Genomic DNA, 25459 nt, shown 5'->3' with positions numbered 1-25459 from the left:
GAGAGTGGACACACTTTTCTTATTCCTGTTCTTAGAGAAAAGCTTTTTGAGAGTTTTTATCATGAATGGATGTTGATTTTGTCAAATGCTTTTTCAGCATATATTGAGATGATCATAGGGTTTTTCTCCATTTGGTGAATATGGTGTATCACACTGATTGATTTACAAATATTGTACCATTCTTGCATCCCTGGAATAAATCCCACTTGGTTGTGATGGATAATCCTTTTGATGTATTTTTGAATTTGGTTTGCTAATATTTTGTTGAGGATTTTTGCATCTATGTTCATCAGGGATATTGTTCTGTAATTTTCTTTTTTTTTATTATATTTGTCTGGTTTTGGTATTAGAGTGATGCTGGACTCATAGAATGAATTTGGAAGTATTCTCTCCTCTTTTACTTTTGTAATACTTCAAGAAGGATGCATATTAGCTCGTCTTTAAATGTTTGGTAAAATTCAGCTGTGAAGCCATCTGGTTCTGGAATTTGGTTTCTTGGGAGTTTCTTGATTACCAATTCAATTTCATTACTGGTAATTGGTTTGTTCAGATTTTCTGTTTCTTCCTGGGTCAGTATGGGAAGGGTGTAGTTTTCTAGGAATTTGTCCATTTCTTCTAGGCTCATTTATTGGCATATCATTTTTCATTGAATTTTTAAATTATTCTTTTTATTTCTGTGCTGTCAATTGTCACTATTCCTTTTTTGTTTTTGATTTTGTATCTTCTTTTTTTCTTAATAAGTATGGATATAGGTTTTTCTATTTTGTTTATCTTTTCAAAGAATGAGCTCTTGGTTTCATTGATTTTTTTTCTGTTGCTTAATTCTTGTCTATTTTCCTAGTCTCATCTTTATTATGTTCCCACTGCAACTAACTTGAGTTTCATTTGTTTTTCTTTTTCTACTTTCTTCAATTGTAAGCTTAGACTGTTTATTTGGGATTGTTCTTGTTTCTTGAGGTTGGTTTATATTGCCATGTACTTCTCTCTTAGAACTGCTTTTGAGGCATCACACATATTTTGAACTGTTGTGTTTTTGTTTTCTTTTGTTTCCAAAAAATTTCTTTTCATTTTTTCATTGATCCATTGATTATTGGCCACCATGTTGTTTAGACTCTGTGTGTTTGTGGGGTTTTTTTCTTTGTGTAATTTATTTCTTGTTTGACACCACTGTGACCTGAAAAGATACTTGATACAATTTCCATCTTTTGAATTTATTGAGGTTCTTTTTGTGTCATAATGTATGATCTATTCTGGGCAATGTTCCATGTGCACCTGAGAAAAATGTGTATTCTTCTGGTTTTGGGTGGAGCGTTCTGTATGTATCTGTTAAGTCCGTTTGTTCTACCATGTCATTCAATGCTTTGTTTTGTTTATTTTCTGTCTGGATGATATATCCATTGACTTAAATGGGGTCTTAAAATCCTTGAATATGATTGTGGTGCTGTCAGTTTCTCCCTTTAGGTCTGTTAGTATTTGAGTTATATATATATATATATACCCCTGTGTTTGGTGCATAGATATTTATAATAGTTATATACTCTTGTTGAACTGAGCCCTGTATTTATTTTGTCTGATGTAAGTACTGATACTCCTGCTTTTTTCTCCTTATTATTTGAATGAAATATCTTTGGTCTGGTTTCTTCATCCATCTGCCATCTTCTGATTGGTTCATTCAGTCCATTTACATTTAAGGTAGTTATTGATAGGCATGTACTTACTGCCATTTTATTAATTCTTTTTTGGTTGTTTTTGTAGTTCTCTTTGTTCCTTTCTTCCTCTCTTACAGTCTTCTCTTGTTATTTGATGGTTTCCTTTAGTTTTGTGATTATATTTCTTCTTTAAAATTTTTTGTCTATCTATTATGGGCTTTGGTCTTGTGGGTGCAGTAAAGTTCATAGATAACTTTTCTAAATACATAACAGTCTATATTAAGTCAATGGTCACTCTATTTCAAACACAGTCTAAAGTACTGATTTTTATTCTTCTTCCTCATACACGCTTTATGTATTAGATGTCATAATCTGAATTTTTGTCTCTATGCCTTGACTGATTTTGTGTATAGCTGATTATACCTTTCTTTTTTTACTTTTCTTTTTTTAAGTTCATATTTGCTTAGTAATTGATCTACTACCTTTACTGTGTTTATTCTCACTGGTGAAAAATATTGAAACTTAAGAGTATTTCCATCTACAGAAGTCCCTTTGACTTAAGTGGTGGTGAATTTTTTTAATCTTCTGTTTATCTGGGAAACTTTTACCAGTCCCTTCCACTGGGAGTGGTGCCCTTTCTGGGTAGAGGCTCTTTGGTGATGGTCCTCCCTCTTCATCACATTAAGCAGTGTGTGCCACTCCCTTCTGGTCTGCAGAGCATCTTCTGAGAAGTCCACTGATATCTTTAGGGGTTTCTCTTTTAGGTAATTTTTTGCCTCTAACTGCTTTCAGTACTCTCTCTTTATCCTTAAACTTTGCATTTCAATTATTATATGCTTTGGTGCTGTCTTCCTTTTGTTAGGAACTCTCTGTGTGTTCATGGCTTGTGTGTCTTATTTCCTTCCCCAGATTGGGTAAGTTTTCAGCAATCATTTCTTCAAAGACACTTTCTACTCCTTTGTCTCTCTCTCTTTTCCTTCTGGTATCCCTATTGTGCGAATATAGTTTCATTTGGTGTGTCACACAATTCTCTCAGCGTACTCTTATTTCTAGAGATTCTTTTTCTCTCTGTTCCTCATCTTGTTTCCTGTTTGCTAATTTCCATATCATTGATTTAATTCTCTAATTGCAGCAATCTATTACTCACTCCATCCATTTTATTTTTTATTTCAGGGACTGTATTCTTCAGCTCTGAGTGAGTCTTTTTTCAAATATTCTCTCTTTTTGTTGAAGAGTTCTCCCTGAGGTCATCAATTCTTTTCCACAGGAACTATGACTGTTCCTTTGAAAGATTTATCAAGATTCGTGATCTCCACTTCATTTAATCCACTGTATGGTGTCTCATCCTGTTCTTTTGTTTGGAACATACTCCTCTGCCTCCTCATTTTGTCTGAGTTTCTGGGTCTCTTCCTTTTTATTAGATAGGTGTGCTGTGCCTCCTGGTCTAGAGAGTAATGGCTTTATAAAGAAGCTGTCCTTTTGTTCCCTGAAGCACAAGACTCTTCGTTCACCATCCCTGGTTCTCCCTGGTAGTGGAGCCCTGGTTGCTGTTGGTGGGCTCTGGGAAGAGTTGCCTTTCTCCCTGTCTGTTGGCGGTGGCTGATCTCTGTCATCCCAGGCCCTTTGTGAGCTGTGCAGCAGTGCTTCAGCTGGGATTGTTGTGGGTGGGGACACCCATTGCCTGGCTGGCAGTGATGGCAGTGCTCCTGGGCTAGTGGAGTTGCCTGGCATGTTTGCAGGGTAGCATGGTGTGGGGTTGGGCTGCCAGCGAGGAGGAAGGAGCACATGGAGTTGGCTCCCATAGGTGCCTCCACCGTTGGGCTGAGAGAGGGCTGGGAAAGCTGGGAAAGCCTCCCTCTGCCCTCAGGCATCAAAATCTTCCTCATATTGCCGGGCAGCAAAGTCTGACTGCTGCTAGGCCTTGCTGGCCAGGTGGGTGGGCGAGTGCACAGGAAAGTGCTTGAACTACCAGCAAGGGGTTTGGAGCATTTGGGGATGGCTCCTGAGAGTGCCCAAATAGTTGGGCTGTGGGAAGGCTGGGGAATTTATATCCACCTGCCCTTCCACCTGTGGAGAGAGCTGTGTCCCATGCCCACCCCTCTGGTACTTTTCCCACCGCTGGTAAACCTTTCAAACTGCTGCCTGTGTGTTGGGTCTCATCAAAACCAATGGAACATGCCTGTTCTTCACAAGTGGCAGGAGTCTCAGCCTTCCAGAGTGCCCCAACTCTCCCTGGTGTCCTGCCTGTTAATCACCAAAACCCAATTCAGTGTGGACTCACGTTCCCAGAGCAGATCTCCAGGGCCGGGTGTGTAGAGCTCCTGAGCACTTCTCCCCTCACCGCTCCATTCCTCTCCCTCCCTCTTGTGGGTTGGGATGGGGGAAGGGCTAGCACCCCAGATGATTATAGCTCTTCCAGTTTAACCTCCTCTGTGCGGTCTTCTCTTCTTCCCCAGGTGTAAGTGGTCTGTTCTGAAGTCTTCAGGTCACAGGATTACTTGTATTTGCTGTAGCTGCTTCCTTGGTGTGCATGTGGGAGGAGGTTTCCACCTTGCCATCCTACTCTGGCATCATGTTCAGGCTCTTTATCTCTCAAGAGACAGAGTAAACAAAAATTACTTTGTGTTTGAGCAACTGGATGGATGGAGATATGAAGACGGTGAAGATGAGAAAGAGCCGGTGAAGTAGGGGAGATCGAAAGTTCCATTTTGAACATGACAAACAGTCATTATTAGATATCCAAGCACATATGTCAAGAATACAGTTGGAAGATATGAGTCTGAAGTTCCGTGGTGAGGACTGGCTGAAGATGCAAGGTTGAGAGCCCTTAGGAAAATGATGCTGCTTTAGCCTAGAAGACTAGAAAAGATCCTCACAGGAGCCGGATATATGGAAGAAGGATAATGGTTCAATGTCTAGGAAAGCAGTGTTAGACATTGAGGAGATGAGGAGGAATCAGTAAATGAGATGGAACAAGGGTAGCCAGACAAGAAGAGAAACATTCAGGGTGGGACAACACTGCAAGGAAGTGAGGAATGATAAAAATGTTTCTTTTTTGGCCATCTTTCTCTTCTTGGGAGTAACTCCACCCTTACAGTGGCTCAGACTCTTCAGACGACCCTGTCTTCCCTCTCTCACATCCCGCTTCTGTTCTGGCAGCGAGCCTCTGCAGCCCTGACCGGTACCCCAGCCGCGCCCTTCCCTGCCACCGTCACCTCCCCCCTGGGGCACCACGGCACCCTTCCTTCCTGTCCCTCTGATGTTGTCCTCTCCCTTTTCAACCTATTCGCAATAACCAAGATGATTCTATTTAAATGTGATTCAGGTAATGTTACTCCTCTGAGAAGAATCCTTCAGTGTTTTCTCAGCAATCTTAGGACAAAAACTAATGATCTAACAAATGTCCCAAGCACCAATCTATCTGAAAGCTATTGCCTCCTTAGTGCATTTCCTACTGAACTTCCCTTACTCAGTCTAATCCAGTCACACTGGTCTCCTTGGTATATTTGACAATTCCAAGAAATCTTATATCTCAGGAAATTTGCATTTTTTTCCTAAAATATGTTTTCCCCAGATATATGTTTAGATTTCATGTCATTCAGACTTCCGTTCAAAATAATTTTATCATTGTAGATCTGTGTAAAATTGCAGTTGTTTACTCCAAAACTACCACCTTCTATGGTATATGTTTTTCCAAATGGAACTTACTGCCATTTACTCAGTATGTTCCATAAGGACATATTTTTTTGTTTTGTTCTTCCCTTATAGCCTTATCATTAGGAACAGTGTCTGCACATAAAAGTGATGTAAACATATTCGTTGACAGAATGAATGATGAAATTAATGGATGAATAAATGTAAAAAGATGTGGGGACAGAGAGAGAGTTCTTCATTAACAAATACCTCTTTGGAAAACTTAAGCTGGCTTGTCCTATAATTATGAAAGAATAATATATTTAAAACAAGTAATTTGTACTTAAATTTTAGTTTAAATGAGCAACAGATGCTCCAAAATAAATCAGAACTGGAAAAATCAGTTAATTAACAAAGGGCATTGCAGAATTTAAGCACAAAGGCTGAATGAGTAAGGATAAGAGAATTAGAACATCAAGTACTAAAAGGCCATCGAATCACAGACTGGGTTAGCCAGTTCAAGAAATATACATTTGTCAACAGAAATTTTTAGTCTCAAAATTTATTCTAGGATTAATGTTTGTCTCACAATTTTTACTGTGTTCATTAATTTTACCAAAATATAATTTATCAGTATGTAATTCTGCAGTACAGTATATATATATATATATATATGCACACATATATATACATATATATACAGATATATATATGTATATATATGTTTATATATAATTGTCACTTTATTAGATGCATATTTCAAAATTATTTTCAGTGTGAGACCCTGAAATTTTTAGACAGAATGTGCTGTGCTTGAATATTAATTGAGAAGCTATAGAGTGCACAATTTCTACTTAAAAACTTGAAAGCAAGCTAATTCTTTAGGGTTGCTTGGTAACTAATAAGGAATGTGTCAAATTGAAAGACAGGTATGACTGAAGAAGCCTTTGAAAAAATAATATAATTATTGTCAACTTTAGCCTTAGAGAAGTGAGACAGGGACTGATTGAAGGAAAGACAGTTGAAACATCTTTTGTATTATTTTAGTGAATTCTCTGCTGTTTGCCCTTAAACATTTTTCCCTTATCAACAGTTTATTATTAATGTAGAGACATTGAAAACAAATCCCAAAGACATCATTCAATATCTGTTGGAATTAAGTGAAATGGCCTAAGGCATTTGAGAAGCATGATAATTTATTTATTATTCATTAACCATTTTTTATTTATAAATCCATATTGATTAATGTATTTGTTTCTTAGAGAAATTTATGTCCACTAAGAATGATTGTTACTTTAACAAAATATCTGACATAAGTATTTTTGAAGGAGAGGTTGTGTTACAATGACTCCTGAGTATATGTACAACAAAATATTTTGACAAGCTTTCTGTTACAATGATACTTTATGTCAGCCTATTGATCACATACTTACAGATTTTGACCTATTTCTGTTTTAATTCCAGCAGGAAAAAAGTCAAGAAAGTTCAAGAATCAAAGGTAAGGAATAACTCTTCTAAAATTATAATTTCATAAATTGATGTAAGTATAGGAGAAAAAGAAGAAAAAATATTTGATACTATATTGAAAATAGATAAAAATGAAAAAACAATGAGAATTCAAAATCTTCCATGTGATTTTAAAGACATTTTGAGCCTTTTGTGAATTTTACAGGCCACTGGGCAATCTCTGTTGAGATTTCCTTTCTTTACATAGTGCTTTTGGAAACTTCAACACATTTTTCTCCTAATTCTTTAAGTTGTTCTCATGGAATTTCATTACCATTACCCATGAGTTGGTGTTCTGTTGTATCTATTGTTTAGCAAATGAACTTTTTCCAAATATATCTTGTGGAGCACCAATGATTTAATCATTACTATCTCATTCTAATTTTCTTTGAAAAAGCAATAAAATATTTATCTACATAGTAAAAGTTGGTAGCTTTTAGTATGGCTTTGTCACCTGCAGTTAGACATAGGGAGACTGCTCCCCCAGAGACATTCTTAAGTGTTGAAGATTACTCATTGAGACAATAAATGACTGTAGGTAGATTGTAATTCTTCAACAAAAGTTTTCCATTAACTTGTGCACTTGCTAATCGTAAGGATGGCAGTTCAGAGATTTTTTCTGGCTTGATCCCTTTGGCCTCTACACTCAGGTTCTTGTTCTTCTTAGTGTGCACTTTGGACATCCTCCCCCATCTGTGTCTTTCAAAAAGTGTTGTAGTTCTAAGCCTGACAATGCAGTGAAGCACAATTGTCCTATTTCCGCCCGTCCTTCTGCATAGGAATATATGTTTATTTATTTTTTCTTTCAGAATTAAGCCAAAAAAACAAACACACACAAAAATATTAGAGAAGTTAACTAAGTATACATATACTCCCAAAATGAACAAGAGTAATTACATTTCTGCGAGTCTCTAGGTTCATGATACCTATCTTGCTTACTTATATAAGTCCAAATATGATCTCTGAACATGTCCTTGCAACCACCTGACTTACACAGTTCTTTTCCTTGTTTGGTCATCTGTGTGTGTCTGTGTTGCTGAAGAATATGAGAAGGCATACTTTATATTTTACTAGGTATATTTCATTCAAATGTATTATGTAAGGCCACCCTTCTAGGGATATGTAAACTACCTGTGTTGTTTCTCATTAAAGTGAATTATGGCTTTTTATTTTATAAGTGAAATTAGTATACTTATTTATTCTCAGAATACTCATATTAACTGAAAGTTTCATACTTTTGTGTTTCAAAAAGGAGTTTCTATTCCAACATGTGCTCTGTGCTATGGATTTAAATGATATATGCATTCCAAGCATAGTCAGTGCACATCTTCCTTCTTATGAAGAGTCTCAGTGTTTCAGGTTAATCTTAAACCATGTTTTTAATTTTATTATAGATGAATAAGTTTAACATAGATTTCTTCTTGATGCTTTAATTCCTTGGTGTACATAAATCATATCATCTGAAGTAGTAGAAATTAAATTTTTTCCAACTACTAAGAACATGTTTCTTTTATAATGTAATAAATGTTCAGGACCATGTTTGTCACTTCTCTTACTGTTATTTACCAACACATGGTTCAGAACTTTCACACCATGGCTACTATACCATTGAATTGTAAGTAAACCAGAGATATAGTTCTATATCAGGACTTGCTGCCTAGCTGTACTTAGAAGAAGTCTATGTTTTTCTTTACTATTTATGGAAATCATCTTGAAATATTATCTTACTGGAAATTATGCATGGCCACTTAAAAATGTTTTTAAATGTCAATATTAAGAGAAAAAAATTGAGCCTTAACAGCAATAGCTTACCCAGTGGTAAATGATAAAATGTTGGGGATCAAATATGGTACATTTCTTGGTGACTAATTAGTGAAATGTGAGCTATGCTCTCACTTGATATTAGTAAACAATTCTCAGCTAGTAATTCTCCAGACTTCCTGAATAATTGGTAATCTCATTATGCACTGGGAAATCCAAAATTCATTTGACACATTTTATTGAGATGTTTACTTTACCACAGTAGTCTGAATGTGCAATATTTCTAAGGTATGCCTGTAAATATTAGCAAATAGTTTCCTTTGAAAAATAGTTCTAATATAAGGATCACAACAATTCAATTATCCTATGCAGCATTTCTTAACGAAGTATTTTAATCTGTGATTGATTTGTTCATTTATATTTAAGAGCACCAGTCTAGAGTTCCAGTGATGAAATAACAGATTTTGAGAAAAATTTAAATAATTCTTGCTTTGCCAATAGCTTAAAAATTCTGTCACCTTAACTGATTTTTTAATTTTCCAAAATAGTTTAAAATATTTACTATAATCTGAAGGATAATTTCATTGTGGAAAGTCTGTAATGGTTATGTTGTAATACCAGCTTTATCCTCACTGTGTCAACAACAATGTTGACTGTCCAGTCACTTAAAAGATCCAGTTGCTTTTCTCACACAATTTTCCCTTCCTCTTTTTTTGAGTGAATACCTTGGTTTTTCCCATTCAGAAGTGATAAAAAAAAGTTATGTTCCCTTCTCATTGTTAGTTATATTTTGATTAAAACTCTCTAGTTGGAGGACACGAGGACTAAAGTTAGTTCCCTGATGGTCACTTACATGTCCATTATTAAAAATCTACCTTTTGTTAAATATCTATGCCAGACATTCTGCTAAGCTTCTTATTCATATTATTTTGATCCTAAACACATATTTGGTAAGATTTAGGATTCAAATTCCAGCATTTTGAGAAAGAATATTTAAAGTAAATAATTCAGGACAATATTGCCATTTTTGTTCTCTTAAAATGGGTCACATTTTATTTAATCCATTACCAATTGTCCATTAGGTAAAATTTATCATATAAATGTATTTAATAAATGCATCATAAAAGGTATTTGCAATACTTTTTATATTTTTATGGATTTGATATATATGGATTTTATTATTTATGCACTTTTTTTTTAAATGTCATGGTTGTAAATGTTTTCCCTACTGCCAGTTTATATAAGTACTTATCGGTGTTTTGTAACTTTAAGAAAAAAATAGATAATGATAAAAGCAGCATAGTAATGTCCTAAGGGACATATGTAAGAATTTTTCCAGCTTGTTCATTAAAACCTTGTGATCTTTGACAAGTGACTTAACGCCTCTAGAGGTAATTTCTCTTAGATAGTAAATATTAGCATAACATACCCCATAATATCATACCTGAAATTCTAAGCCTTATACTTGTGTAAGGTCATCAAACAATGCTATTATTAAAATGCTTATCTGTAATTCTGTATTTCAAAATTCTGTAATTCTCAATAGGTTCTACATGACAAATATGTCCTATACATTTGTGTATATAATTTAAACTGCACAATTCTCCCTATGATACACATATTCTTATGTATATATTGAATGACAAAGGAAAATATTATCTTAACACCATGCTTAGTAAAATTAAAAGTCTGTGTTTGAGACAATAAATGCTATAAAGAACTATGGAGCCTACAGTATACACACACACAAGCACAAATGCACATACACACTATTTTCTATTTATTTTTAATATGACCATACATTCAGATAGTCCTTTATTTCCTACATCACCAAATTGGCAGCTGGGAGCACTGAAAATGATCTGATATATATAGGGCTGGATATGTGTGTATGTGTGTATAATCAAGCCATGGTAGCGTTTCTCTGAGGTTGGAATGCTAAACTAATTGGGGTTGCCTGAATACAGAGCTCTTTCACTAGAATAATCTCACAGATTTCCTGAGGTTAGCTTACCTCAAGGTCAGGTTATTAGTCAGGAACAGTGATTGAGTAGTAATGGACTTTCAAATTTTTATGGGATTCATTAGTAGATAAAAATCTTATGCAAAACTGATAGATGGTAACTGATACATATGATCCCTTTATGAGACTCTGTCTAGTTGTTGCATGTCTTTATGTTTAGGAAATAAAATACAGCCAGTAAAATAAGTAATGACTGAAATAGATATTGTTACATGAAATTGTTCATATGTTCATATGTTATATGAAATTCAAAGTCACAATATTTTTAATAGATTAAATTATTATACATTATGAATGTTGCAATCTCTGGAATTCAGTTTAGAAAGTTAGATTACTAAGACACTATTTTGTAGGATTTATGAAAACTATGTTTTTCCTCTATCATATTAAAAATTATAATCTTTAGGAAGTTCTAGTATCTAAAAAAAAAGATAATTCACATTTAGAAAATATTAATCAAAGGGTTGATAGTTTTGTTTATTTCTTTGTTTCTGGAAAACAATGCTGTATAAACCTTCAACAAGTGTACTTATGGCAGACATGATAATAATTCTTAAGAAATAATTAAATGTTTTAAAGGAATATGGAGCAGTAGTTATTTTATACATATTTTATGTCATAATAACAATCTATTATTAGAACAAATCTACCTTTATTTATGAAAAATACACTTTTGAAATTAAATGGGGGCAGAATGTAGTCTTTTTTTTTTACTTGGGCATTGAACTGGTTTATTTTTCCCTGCCGAGTCACTGCAGCTCCTTTGTTCCTCTCCGTTTTTAGCCTCTACTAAAATCAAAAGTGGTAACTTCAGTTCAGATTCCTTGATTTTTTAATTTTTTAAATTTTTAAAATTTTGCTATCATTAATCTACAATTACATGAAGAACATTATGTTTACTAGGCTCCCCCCTTCACCAAGTCCCCCCCACATACCCCTTCACAGTCACTGTCCATCAGCGTAGTAAGATGGTGTAAAATCACTACTTGTCTTTGTGTTGTACAGCCCTCCCCGTGCCCCCCACACACTATACATGCTAATCGTAATGCAAGGGAGGGACAAGAGCGGGGGAAAAAAAAAAGCCAAAAAGAATGTGGTCTTAAGAGTGATAATTGATTACCTTACCTTGGAGGAAAATATCAGTGTCACATATGCACAACTTAATAGCACAGGATTGACTGGCAGCTTTATAATTATTAATCTGAGCATCTCAAATATTTCAGTTCATTTCACTTTATACCTAAGTTAACAATATGAAGATAAATTGATTGTTGAATAAAAATCAATTAAAATATATAATTCCCAATTATTATGAACACATTGTCAGACTTTTCTGATTCCATTAGCTGGCATCTGTTTCATTTATTATCTTTTACTGTTAAACAAAAGTGGTCACATCTCTTTACGTGAGTGATGTTTTGTGAGTTTCTGTGATAATATGAGTTTTGAAATAAAAAATGATAATTCTGGAAGCTATAATATACATAAGGTATTAGTTGTTAGTTTGGCAAACTTTCAAAAAAACAACAATTTCAGTTCCACTGTATAACTCCATATAAGAAAAATTAATTAATGGAAATACATTCATTATAAATAATCTAAATGCCCCCAAATGCCTTACTAAATAACTATCTAGTATAGATTTCAGTATAAGTAATAACTTTTCTCTGGTAATTGAGGTAATATTCGGATTCCATTTTTTTTCTAATATCAAAAATGCCTTTATTTTTAAATGTTTGGTGTCAATTTTGTATCTTTAGTACAGCTTAATTACTTTTTTTGGTCCTCTCAAAAGTTTGTTATATTTTTATTTTATTTTTATTGAAGTATAGTAGATATATAGCCAAGTATTCAACACAGTGATTCAACAGTTACACACATTAAGTCTTCAAACCAATTAATGCGGTTATTATCTGTCAATATAGGAAGATATTACAGAACCATTGACTGTATTCTCCATGCTGAACTCCCATCCGTCTGACCACCTTACATTAAGATTGAAAGTTTTGTGCCCCTTATCCCCTTCATGCACCCCACCCACCTACTTCCCCCATGGTAACGACCAGTCACTTTTCAGTTTCTATGAGTACTGTTGTTTTATTAATTTATTTTTGTTTTACTTTTATATCCCACAAGTAAGTGAAATCATATGGTATTTGTCTTTCTCCACCTGGCTTATTTCTCTTAGCATAATACTGACTAGGTGCATCCAGGTTGTTACAAATTTCTTTATTTTTTAAGGCCAAATAATATCCTGTTGTGTATGTGTATAATTCTTTATCCCTTTTTTTGCTGTCCCAATCAAAATACCAATCACATTTTCAAGGAACCAGAGCAAATAATCCTAAAATTCACATGGAACTACAAAAGACCCTGAAAAGCCAAAGCAATCCTATCCTGAGGAAGAACAATGCTGGAGGTATTATGCTCCCTGACATCAAGTTGTACTACAAAGCTGTAGCAATCAAAAAGTATGGTACTGGCATAAGAACAGACCCAAGGTCAATAGAACAGAAATAGAGAGCCCAGAAATTAACCCATGCATATATAGCCAATTAATATATGATAAAGAAGTCATGTAAAAAGGGGAAAAGACAGTCTTTTCAGTAACTGGTGTTGGGAAAACTGGACAACTATGTGTGAGAGAATGAAACTGGATTACTCTAATCCCATACACAAAAGTAAACTTGAAATAGATTGAAGACCTAAATGGAAGACATGAAACCTTAAAACTCTTAGAAGAAAACATAGCCAAAATCTCTTGAACATAAGCACGAACAGTTTTTTCCTGTTTACATCTCCCTGAGCAAGGGAAATAAAATAAAAAATAAACAAGTGGGACTACATCAAACTTTAAAAAGCTTCTGTACATCAAAGGACACCATCAACAGAACAAAAAGGCATCCTACAGCGTGGGAGAATATATTCGTAATCGGTTTGTCCAATAAGGGGTTAACATCCAAAATATATAAAGAACTTACATGCCTCAACACCAAAAACACAAATAACTCAATTAAAAAATGAGCAGAGGACCTGAACATTTTTCCAAAGAAGAAATATATATGGCCAACAGGTAAATAGATAGTTCATTCTTTTAAAAAATCATTTGAACAATTTGATACAATGTTAAATGATCTTGATGCATGATGTCCTGCGACAGCAAACAGGAGATCAGTCATCTTTCTGTACCGAGTGATGCTATTATCATCAACGAGAAGAGATTTCAAAAAGTATGATCATACTTCTTATTTATCTTAACAAGGGCTCAGTTTATATTATGCCAAATACGTCATGTTTACCACTCTTTTTGCATGCATTCTTTGGTTTTCAAAAGGATGCTGATCAATCATCTCATTCAATGGGTCATTTATTTTGATAACAGGGTGATTAATTTTGCAGCTCATTTTGCCCACCAGGAGGCAGTGCTATCTGAAAGAAATCATGGCCCCAGTAGGTTTTATGATGTTGGGAAAACAACCCAGAATAACTGGATTACTTTTTGTCTCTAATGAATAGTGGTATAACTTTCATGTTATATGAAATGAATACTGTTCAGGTTTTTCTTTACATAACTCAATTTTTTTTTAACCTGTACACTAACATCTCAGCATTGATCTTCCCTTCAATCAGCAATAAAAACATTACCTCTAGTCTGGATTTTTAACAGAATTAAATGGTTTCCTGCAGACCCTTTTTAAAATTTTTAATTTCACAAACTATCTTTTGAAATAGTTGAATGGCATGTTTCAAGAAATATCAAGTAATATTAATCAAAATATATTTGATGGTTTCATTTATTTAGTTGACAAATAACTTCACATACATGCAATGGTTAGCCTTTCTGAGGTGTTTGAGACATTGATAATAACTTTTTTTTTGCAAAAGTCTCTGTTATATCTGCCAATGACAAATTAGATGGTCTACCACTTTTCCCTTTTTGCTTTGTCTCCCCAGGCACTTTAAGCACAAAACTTGACTTTATTAAAAAAACTATATTTACTTGGGTTTTAAAATATATATATCATCCTTCTTACTCAAGATACTAATATTTAATGTAATAATATTTAAGTATTTTGTAAGTTATTTGATTTATCTCTGAATTATGAAGAATATACATTTAATATAAAAAGGGTTTATAACTATGTAAGTAATATTATACCCAGGGACTTCTATGAGGTGAAGTAGACTTATATTTCTTTGTATAATTATGATAAATTAGTTAATTTGGAGTTTTATCTATTTTGCCAAAAATCAAATAATTTCCCTTTTACGTAATTATAACAGGCATTTCATGGTTTTAATTCATTATGTGGGTAACAATTTTTACTTATTTATTCATTATTTATTAAATGATAAGACAAAAATATTTTTATTGGAAAAAATGCATGACATCCTAGTAAAATTATTATCACTGTTTCTTGAATTTCTATTGAAATTGACCAAGATCTCTTGCCCCCATAACCCATTTTTCAGGAAATAGTTATTATCTTCCAGAGCAATAGAGTTGCAAGAATAACAACATCCTGCAAATCACTGATTTGTACAACACTTTTCTTCAAGATATATCACAGGGTTTAGACTCAGCATACTTAGGTTCAATTATTTATCCCCCACTTAAGGACTCTTAATCTCCTTTTCTCACCTGTATTATAAATATACCATACCATAAAGTGCTGTTTTAAGGTTTAAATGAAATAAAGCATATGACCCTCTTGAGGGGAGTGAAAAGCTCTCGGTTTCTGTGAGTTTTTATTTCAATATGTTCTCAAATGTCAATAATCATTTTGATACATCTGTGGTGGAAACGTATTTGTGAAAAATTAAGCCTTGACTTCATAAAATATTAATTAGCATTAGAGGTCAAGACATGTTGACTTTAATTTGCCTCGTTATTTTACATAATTTTGTTGTGATCTACATATTTTCCAAACTTGAAACATCTTATCTACCAATATTAGATAACCTCTAGGCATGCTGTCATACTTATTCTTAGACTAACATTTTTATCGTGTACCTACCATGTGCATGCCGCTCCGTAAAAGAAAACTAAATAAATGAAATGGACACTGCTCTGAACATAAACATATATAGTATTTGTTTGTCTTATTCTTTGGGAAATAAAGGATTATTGTCTGGGAGTGCTAACATATTGTTATAACTTATATTTAAATTTGAAGAAATGTATGAGAATTTAAAATATAAAGAAAACCTAATTTAATCCGTTGATTAGAAGTTGCTGCTACATTAAGTGCTGCATTATGTCATAACATTACTTTATGTGGTGGTGTTAGCCTGCATGAAGATTTCAGAAAAGAAGGTATGATAAGTTCAGCTTGATCAGAATGTATATCTTAATTCAACAAATATTTATTAATTTAAATATTTGAAAATATATTAGATAACAGGGAAATTAAGGACGAAGTTTCCACCTCAAGGAGGTATGTATCTGGCTGTGAGTCTGGGAGAAGGAGCTAGAGCAAATAATATAGTCATAAAAAAACTGTGATAAATATTTTGGCAGAGAAAGGCCCAGAGTACTGGACAAGTATAGAGGTAAGGTAAGGTGTGGGGAGGCGACCTGGGGATGGACTATTAGAAAAGATTAATCTTTTCTTTTTATAGGGAGACAAGCTAATGTCTAGAAAAATGGTGAAGAGGAGAGATGAGGAATAAGGGGGTGTCTACTAGACTGAATCATTAATGATGCAAATGTTAAAATATTGTCAGCTGATGAGAAGTAAAGGAGAAATCAGAATATAAGGAAGATATATTCATAGAAAAATTTATAACGCGAAATGTATCACTAGCCAATTGGATGACAGTAGTATGCTGTGGGAAGAGATTGGCCAGGCTAGAGAGGAGACTGATACTGATTAATGGGTACAGTACTGAGAAATACTGGGTACAAGCTAGACAGTTCTCCAGTTTGACAAGCTGCAAGTGTTTGCTTCCATTCTCTAAAATCATTATTCCATTTTCTACTTAAAATCAAAAACAGAACTTCACTCTGATCATCGAATCAGTTTAGCTTGATTGTGTAGCATTCAGGGTCTAGAACCAGAGTGAATTTCAATCTTGGGTCGACCATCAAATACCTGTGTGACTAGTGGCAAATTATTTGACCTCAGTTTACCAAGTTCTTTGTCTGTAGAATGTGGGTAACAATAGTTCCTTCTTGATAGGTTGTTTGATGATGAAACAAGTTATTAAGTACACAACACTTACCAAGAACTGTGCAGGGTCTGAGATTTAACCCTCTTCATGATTTCCTGGATGCTCGCAGAAGACATGAAGCTTTCATGTCGGAGATGAAGAACAGTGTTACTCGTAGCCGCAGTAGTCACTGGAGTACCCGCGTTTGTGTGGATCCTCCGGGATAAGGAGAAGGGGTCCAGCGGACGCCTTCACAGGCAGCAGTTTGCATTACAGGAGAGGACCACTGCCCTGCACCACCCAGCTCAGGAAACCCAAATATTTTATAGTGGACAGGAAATATACCTGACATTTGCCCAAAGAGATATTTTATTACATTTGAGAGTAAACACATTTCCCTTTTGTTCCAGAAGGAAGCACTCTTTCTATCTTCTAAGGATATCCACTATACTTAAATCCCTGAAAAGAAATTCTGGAATAAAAAAACAGCATCTCTTCCCTCAAGACATGCATAAAATGCAAGAGAGTTTGGGGAATTGTCTCTCAGAGCACTTAGAATAGTAGGGGGTACAAAAAGCTCAATAAACATTTGTAATTGCCATGTCCCCAACACCACCATCATCACATCCAGAGGGGTCTTTTGTTTTAGTTTTCCTCTTGGGTGCACATGAATGTAGAATAAAGCAAATGCAGGGCTCTCCTCTTTACAGCCTCTTTGTTGATGTTTAATGGAGGGGTAAATGTTTCTGAATTTGCTGCTAAGGCCAAAGAACTATATAAATACACAGCATATAGAAAGATGTACAATTTTTTTCTATGTAATGTTAATATATGATCATTTTAAAAGTCAAACAAATTAAGAAAGTTAAAAAAATTGCAGTAATTTATAATTTCTGTGTAATTAAAAAGTGTCAGGTCCTATAAGGTGCTTCACTAGCTTTATACTGTTTTTATATATAAGAACAGTTAACATTTATGAGTACTTCTTTATTGTCAGGTCTTCTGTTAAGTCCTTTCCATGTCTTATTGTATATAACCCTCAGGAGAATTTTATATATTAACAAGAGAGCAAATTTTACTGGCAATCCATCTGTCTAAAAATTACCACCATTACCATTTTGGTATATGTGTGTTCAAAATTTTATATATACATATATTTCTGAAAAAAGCATTCAGTATTCCTCTTTTGAAAGTGCTAATGGACATCCTTGTTTCTCAAAAGTTTGCAAACATTTTGTGATGGATACTGTGAACTGGTTCACTCAACAGCCATTTCAAGCATCAATTAGCATGCTTTCTTTTTATTGACTTATTTATAGAGTCTGGGAAAATAAAACTTATTTTTTCCCAGATTCCCTTGCCATTATCCTTCTGGATGTGTTTTAGATTTCTTCTATAAGATTCATGAAAGCTTGGCCTTTTATGAAATTCTAATTAGAAAACAAGCTCAGTTTTGGGAGAGGAAATCTTCCTTTGTCCCATAATGGCGAAGGCCTTGCAGTTCTGAGCCCCACAGCCAGAGTGACAGCTTCTTTGCATGGTTAGTCCTGGTAATGGAAGCCCTTTGATCGTCAGTTCTGTGGTGGGGTGTTACAAGTTGTTTCTAAGAGCTTTATACACAGCCCTTTCCTTCAGTCTGTCTGCTATTTTCTATATCCCTTAATAAATCTCTTTTATTTTTATTAAATAGTGCAAATTGTATTGTTTGTAACAAAGAGCCTTGATCAATGCATCAATCCATTCTAGGACTACAGCTAGGGACTGGTCTGGAAAGAGTAAGTAGCCAATGGTTATCACATACCTATTTCCCAGTTCTTTGGGAGAGACTCCAGCAAGTAAACCCACCTGCACGGCCAACACAGGCAGTGAGAGCCAGGAGGTACAAGTCGCTAAGCTCCAGATGTAGAGCAAACACATACATTATTCCTCACATGTCAGAGCTTGGGAGTCTTATTTAGCTTGCAGGGCTAACAGCGGGAAATTCTCAAGTCGGACGTCATCACTTACACAAACTATTCGGACTTTTGTGTTGAGCATTACTTGTGTGATAAACACAGTTCTTGCTCCTGGAGGAGCAGTAGTGAAGAACAGGAAAAATATCCTGCCTTCCGGGATCTTTAACAACAGTTTCTAGGAAATCTGCCCATACCACAGGGTAGTTGCTCTTTTCCACAAAAACAGCTACAATCCCATAAAGCACAGGCAGCATTTGTTCTCTGCTTCTCCTCTAATTTAACCTTTACCCTTTCACTGCTTTACCTCTGCTCCTGCCTGGAATTCAGACACTAAGACTAGAGAGGGTGGAGGTAAAAAAGGAAACAGGAACTCATAAATTAGAACTGTCTTTTTTTTTTTTTTTTTAATTGAAGGGTAGTTGACACACAGTATTACATTAGTTTCAGGTATACAACACAGTGACTCAACATTTATATACATGATAATTCTAGGTACCAGCTATCACCATACCAAGTTGTTACAATATATTGACTATATTCCATAAGCTATACATTACATTCCGGTTACTTATTTATTTTACAATTGGAAGTGTGTTTATATATATATATATATATATATATATATATATATATATATATATTTTTTTTTTTTTGTGAGGACATCTCATATTTATTGATCAAATAGTTGTTAACAACAATAAAATTCTGTATAGGGGGGTCAATACTCAATGCACAATCATTAATCCACCCCAAGCCTAATTTTCGTCAGTCTCCAATCTTCTGATGCATAACGAACAAGTTCTTACATAGTGAGTAAGTTACATGGTGAACAGTACAAGGGCAGTCATCACAGAAGCTTTCGGTTTTGTTCATGCATTATGAACTATAAACAGTCAGTTCAAATATGAATATTCATTTGATTTTTAAACTTGATTTATATGTGGATACCACATTTCTCTCTTTATTATTATTATTTTTAATAAAGTGCTGAAGTGGTAGGTAGATACGAGATAAAGGTAGAAAACAGAGTTTAGTGTTGTAAGAGAGCAAATGTAGATGATCAGGTGTGTGCCTGTAGACTATGTGTTAATCCGAGCTAGACAAGGGCAATAAACATCCATGTATGCAGAAGATTTCTCTCAGAACGGGGGCATGAGGTTCTAAGCCTCACCTCTGCTGATCCCCATTTTCTCACCTGATGGCCCCCCTGCGACTTTGCCTGTCTTAGGTTGTTCCTCCCTTGAGGAATCTTACCCGTCTCTGGCTAACCAGTCATCTTCCGGGGCCATACAGGGAAATGTTAAGTTGGTAAGTGAGAGAGAAGCCTTATTGTTTGAAAAAGTTAGCTTTTTACTTCTTTGCATATTTATGCCCTGTGGCTTCTATGCCCAGCATTTGTCTTGAGGTGTCTTTACCACTTAGAAGAATTATGATACTTGGTAAATTCGACATGTGGCATGAGTTCTATTTAAAGTTTCTGATTAGGTAGGAAGAAGAAAAGCTATAGAAGTAGCAGGCAGAAGAAAACCTGGGAAGATTGATTATTTCTTTGACATATCTTCTTGTAGAGTAACTTCAGCATGGATAGGTTTTAAACTACTAATTAAATTGTGCGCACACATTAACATAATAGGGGTAAAGTTATGTAACCAAAGCATACTTGTAATTACCAGCCATCTCCAGTGAAACCAAGAAAACCAGTTAGGCACCTTAGGCATTTCTGAAAACTTATCTATGATATGGTGGATATTGTCCAACTGAACTTGAACAGTCTGAGAGAATTCAGATAAATTAAAACAACCCATTCCTGGGGACTGTTTACATCCCATATGTTCTTTTAACAGTAAATAGTCTGTGGTTATAAGATTTTGGAGTGCTACAATTTGCACTTCTCCTAATTCTTGGTTGAGTTCCAACAGTATAGATCCAGTCCAATTTGTTGTTTTACTGTATGCACAGGCCAGCTTAGATATCTCCTTCATCATTCCCATGGCAAGTCCAGGAACTGGTGGGATGAGTGCATCTACACCTGTGGCAGTGCATGGATCTTCGTTGGGGTTTTTTTTTTTGCTGATCATCTTCTGTCATGAGTCTTCCCGAGAGTGCTGATGTTGGAAGTTCTTTTTCATATCGTATCTTAGTTCATTTTCGGGGTAGCCAAATTAGGCTTTGATCCTCTATATAAACACAAACAGACACTTTGCCTACACTTTTATATGCCCTTTATATCATTGTGTAGAACTCATTGGAGGTCACCACACAGGAACTGCTTTTTTTTTTTTTTATCATTAATCTACACTTACATGACGAATACTTTGTTTACTAGTCTCTCCCCTATACCAGGTCCCCCCTATATACTCCTTTACAGTCACTGTCCATCAGCGTAGCAAAATGTTGTAGAATCACTACTTGTCTTCTCTGTGTTGTACAGCCCTCCCCTTTCTCCCACCCCCCTATGGATGCTAATCTTAATACTCCTCTTTTTCTACCCCCCCTTATCCCTCCCTACCCACCCATCCTCCCCAGTCCCTTTCCCTTTGGTACTTGTTAGTCCATTCTTGAGTTCTGTGATTCTGTTGCTGTTTTGTTCCTTCAGTTTTTCCTTTGTTCTTATACTCCACAGATGAGTGAAATCATTTGGTATTTCTCTTTCTCCGCTTGGCTTGTTTCACTGAGCATAATACCCTCCAGCTCCATCCATGTTGCTGCAAATGGTAGGATTTGCCCTTTTCTTATGGCTGAGTAGTATTCCATTGTGTATATGTACCACATCTTCTTTATCCATTCATCTATAGATGGACATTTAGGTTGCTTCCAATTCTTGGCTATTGTAAATAGTGCCGCGATAAACATAGGGGTACATTCGTCTTTCTCATACTTGATTGCTGCATTCTTAGGGTACATTCCTAGGAGTGAAATTCCTGGGTCTAATGGTATGTCTGTTTTGAGCATTTTGATGAACCTCCATACTGCTTTCCACAATGGTTGAACTAACTTACATTCCCACCAGCAGTGTAGGAGGGTTCCCCTTTCTCCACAGCCTCGCCATCATTTGTTGTTGTTTGTCTTTTGGATGGCAGCCATCCTTACTGGTGTGAGGTGATACCTCATTGTAGTTTTAATTTGCATTTCTCTGATAATTAGCGATGTGGAGCATCTTTTCATGTGTCTGTTGGCCATCTGTATTTCTTTTTTGGAGAACTGTCTGTTCAGTTCCTCTGCCCATTTTTTAATTGGGTTATTTGTTTTTTGTTTGTTGAGGCGTGTGAGCTCTTTATATATTCTGGACATCAAGCCTTTATCGGATGTGTCATTTTCAAAGATATTCTCCCATACTGTAGGGTTCCTTTTTGTTCTATTGATGGTGTCTTTTGCTGTACAGAAGCTTTTCAGTTTAATATAGTCCCACTTGTTCATTTTTGCTGTTGTTTTCCTTGCCCGGGGAGATATGTTCAGGAAGAGGTAACTCATGTTTATGTCTAAGAGGTTTTTGCCTATGTTTTCTTCCAAGAGTTTAATGGTTTCGTGACTTACATTCAGGTCTTTGATCCATTTTGAGTTTACTTTTGTATATGGGGTTAGACAATGGTCCAGTTTCATTCTCCTACATGTAGCTGTCCAGTTTTGCCAGCACCATCTGTTGAAGAGACTGTCATTTCGCCATTGTATGTCCATGGCTCCTTTATCAAATATTAATTGACCATATGTCTGGGTTAATGTCTGGATTGTCTAGTCTGTTCCATTGGTCTGTGGCTCTGTTCTTGTGCCAGTACCAAATTGTCTTGATTACTATGGCTTTATAATAGAACTTGAAGTTGGGGAGTGAGATCCCCCCTACTTTATTCTTCTTTCTCAGGATTGCTTTAGCTATTCAGGGTCTTTGGTGGTTCCATATGAATTTTTGAATTATTTGTTCCAGTTCATTGAAGAATGTTGCTGGTAGTTTCATAGGGATTGCATCAAATCTGTATATTGCTTTGGGCAAGATGACCATTTTGAAGATATTAATTCTTCCTAGCCATGAGCATGGGATGCGTTTCCGTCTGTTAGTGTCCCCTTTAATTTCTTTTAAGAGTGACTTGTAGTTTTCAGAGTATAAGTCTTTCACTTCTTTGGTTAGGTTTATTCCTAGGTGTTTTATTTTTTTTGATGCAATTGTGAATGGAGTTGTTTTCCTGATTTCTCTTTCTGTTGGTTCATTGTTGGTGTATAGGAAAGCCACAGATTTCTGTGTGTTGACTTTGTATCATGCAACTTTGCTGTATTCCGATATCAGTTCTAGTAGTTCTGGGGAGGAGTCTTTAGGCTTCTTTATGTACAATATCATATCATCTGCAAATAGTGACAGTTTAACTTCTTCTTTGCCAATCTGGATTCCTTGTATTTTTTGTTTTTTCTGATTGCTGTGGCTAGGACCTCCAGTACTATGTTAAATAACAGTGGGGAGAGTGAGCATCCCTGTCTAGTTCCCGATCTCAGCGGAAATGCTTTCAGCTTCTCGCTGTTCAATATAATGTTGACTGTGGGTTTTTCATAGATGGCCTTTATTATGTTGAGGTACTTGCCCTCTATTTCCATTTTGCTGAGAGTTTTTATCATGATTGGATGTTGAACTTTGTCAAATGCTTTTTCAGCATCTATGGAGATGATCATGTGGTTTTTGTCTTTCTTTTTGTTGATGTGGTGGATGATGTTGATGGACTTTCGAATGTTGTCCCATCCTTGCATCCCTGGGATGAATCCCACTTGGTCATGGTGTACGATCCTTTTGATGTATTTTTGAATTCGGTTTGCTAAAATTTTGTTGAGTATTTTTGCTTCTATGTTTATCAGGGATATTGGTCTGTAGTTTTCTTTTTTGGTGGTGTCTTTGCCTGGTTTTGGTATTAGTGTAATGTTAGCTTCATAGAATGAGTTTGGGAGTATCCCCTCCTCTTCTATTTCTTGGAAAACTTTAAGGAGAATGGGTATTATGTCTTCCCTGTATGTCTGATAAAATTCCGAGGTAAATCCATCTGGCCCGGGGGTTTTGTTCTTTGGTAGTTTTTTGATTACCGCTTCAGTTTCGTTGCTGGTAATTTGTCTGTTTAGATTTTCTGTTTCTTTTTGGGTCAGTCTTGGAAGGTTGTATTTTTCTAGGAAGTTGTCCATTTCTCCTAGGTTTCCAAGCTTGTTAGCATATAGGTTTTCATAGTAGTCTCTAATAATTCTTTGTATTTCTGCGGGGTCCGTCGTGATTTTTCCTTTCTCATTTCTGATACTGTTGATTTGTGTTGACTCTCTTTTCCTCTTAATAAGTCTGGCTAGAGGCTTATCTATTTTCTTTATTTTCTTGAAGAACCAGCTCTTGGTTTCATTGATTTTTGCTATCGTTTTATTCTTCTCAATTTTATTTATTTCTTCTCTGATCTTTATTATGTCCCTCCTTCTGCTGACCTTAGGCCTCGTTTGTTCTTCTTTTTCCAATTTCAATAGTTGTGACATTAGACCGTTCATTTGGGATTGCTCTTCCTTTTTTAAATATGCTTGGATTGCTATATACTTTCCTCTTAAGACTGCTTTTGCTGTGTCCCACAGAAGTTGGGGCTTAGTGTTGTTGTTGTCATTTGTTTCCATATATTGCTGGATCTCCATTTTGATTTGGTCATTGATCCATTGATTATTTGGGAGCGTGTTGTTTAGCCTCCATGTGTTTGTGAGCATTTTTGCTTTCTTTGAACAGTTTATTTCTAGTTTAATGCCTTTGTGGTCTGAAAAGTTGGTTGGTTGGGTCTCAATCTTTTGGAATTTACTGAGGCTCTTTTTGTGTCCTAGTATGTGGTCTATTCTGGAGAATGTTTCATGTGCACTTGAGAAGAATGTGTATCCTGTTGCTTTTGGATGTAGAGTTCTGTAGATGTCTATTAGGTCCATCTGTTCTAGTGTGTTGTTCAGTGCCTCTGTGTCCTTACTTATTTTCTGTCTGGTGGATCTGTCCTTTGGAGTGAGTGGTGTGTTGAAGTCTCCTAGAATGAATGCATTGCATTCTATTTCCTCCTTTAGTTCTATTAATATTTGTTTCAGGTATGTTGGTGCTCCTGTATTGGGTGCATATATATTTATAATAGTTATATCCTCTTGATGGACTGAGCCCTTTATCATTATGTAATGTCCTTCTTTGTCTTTTGTTACTTTCTTTAATTTGAAGTCTGTTTTGTCTGATACCAGAATTGCAACACCTTCTTTCTTCTCTCTGTTGTTTGCTTGAAATATCTTTTTCCATCCCTTGACTTTAAGTCTGTATGTGTCTTTGGGTTTGAGGTGAGTCTCTTGTAAGCAGCATATGGATGGATCTTGCTTTTTTATCCATTCTATTACTCTGTGTCTTTTGATTGGTTCATTCAGTCCATTTACATTTAGGGTGATTATTGAAAGGTATGAATTTATTGCCATTGCAGGCTTTAAGTTTGTGGTTACCAAAGGTTTAGGGTTAGCTTCTCTACTATCTTACTGTCTAACTTAACTCGCTTGTTGAGCTATTATAAACACGGTCTGATGATTCTTTATTTCTCTCCCTTCTTATTCCTCGTCCTCCCTTCTTTATATGCTGGGTGTTTTGTTGTGTGCTCTTTTTAGGAGTGCTCCCATCTAGAGCAGTCCCTGTAGGATGCCCTGTAGAGGTGGTTTGTGGGAGGCAAATTCCCTCAACTTTTGCTTGTCTGGGAATTGTTTAATCCCTCCTTCATATTTAAATGATATTCATGCTGGACACAGTAGTCTTGGTTCGAGGCCCTTCTGTT

The 25459-nt window shown here is 35.4% G+C and overlaps 1 protein-coding gene across 1 annotated transcript in view; it reads left to right on the top strand.

Annotated features, from left to right (window-relative positions):
* The window catches only part of FSTL5 (follistatin like 5), an 856022-nt gene that overhangs the window by 136014 nt on the left and 694549 nt on the right, over positions 1-25459 (top strand). Inside the window, exon 3 of the mRNA XM_036892294.2 lies at positions 6747-6780. Within this exon, the coding sequence (XP_036748189.2) occupies positions 6747-6780 (34 nt within the window). The remainder of the gene's footprint in view (positions 1-6746; positions 6781-25459) is intronic.

This window comes from Manis pentadactyla, chromosome 1 (assembly GCF_030020395.1).
Source record: "Manis pentadactyla isolate mManPen7 chromosome 1, mManPen7.hap1, whole genome shotgun sequence".
Classification (NCBI taxonomy): domain Eukaryota; kingdom Metazoa; phylum Chordata; class Mammalia; order Pholidota; family Manidae; genus Manis; species Manis pentadactyla.
This window is presented reverse-complemented; position numbering and strand designations above follow the sequence as displayed.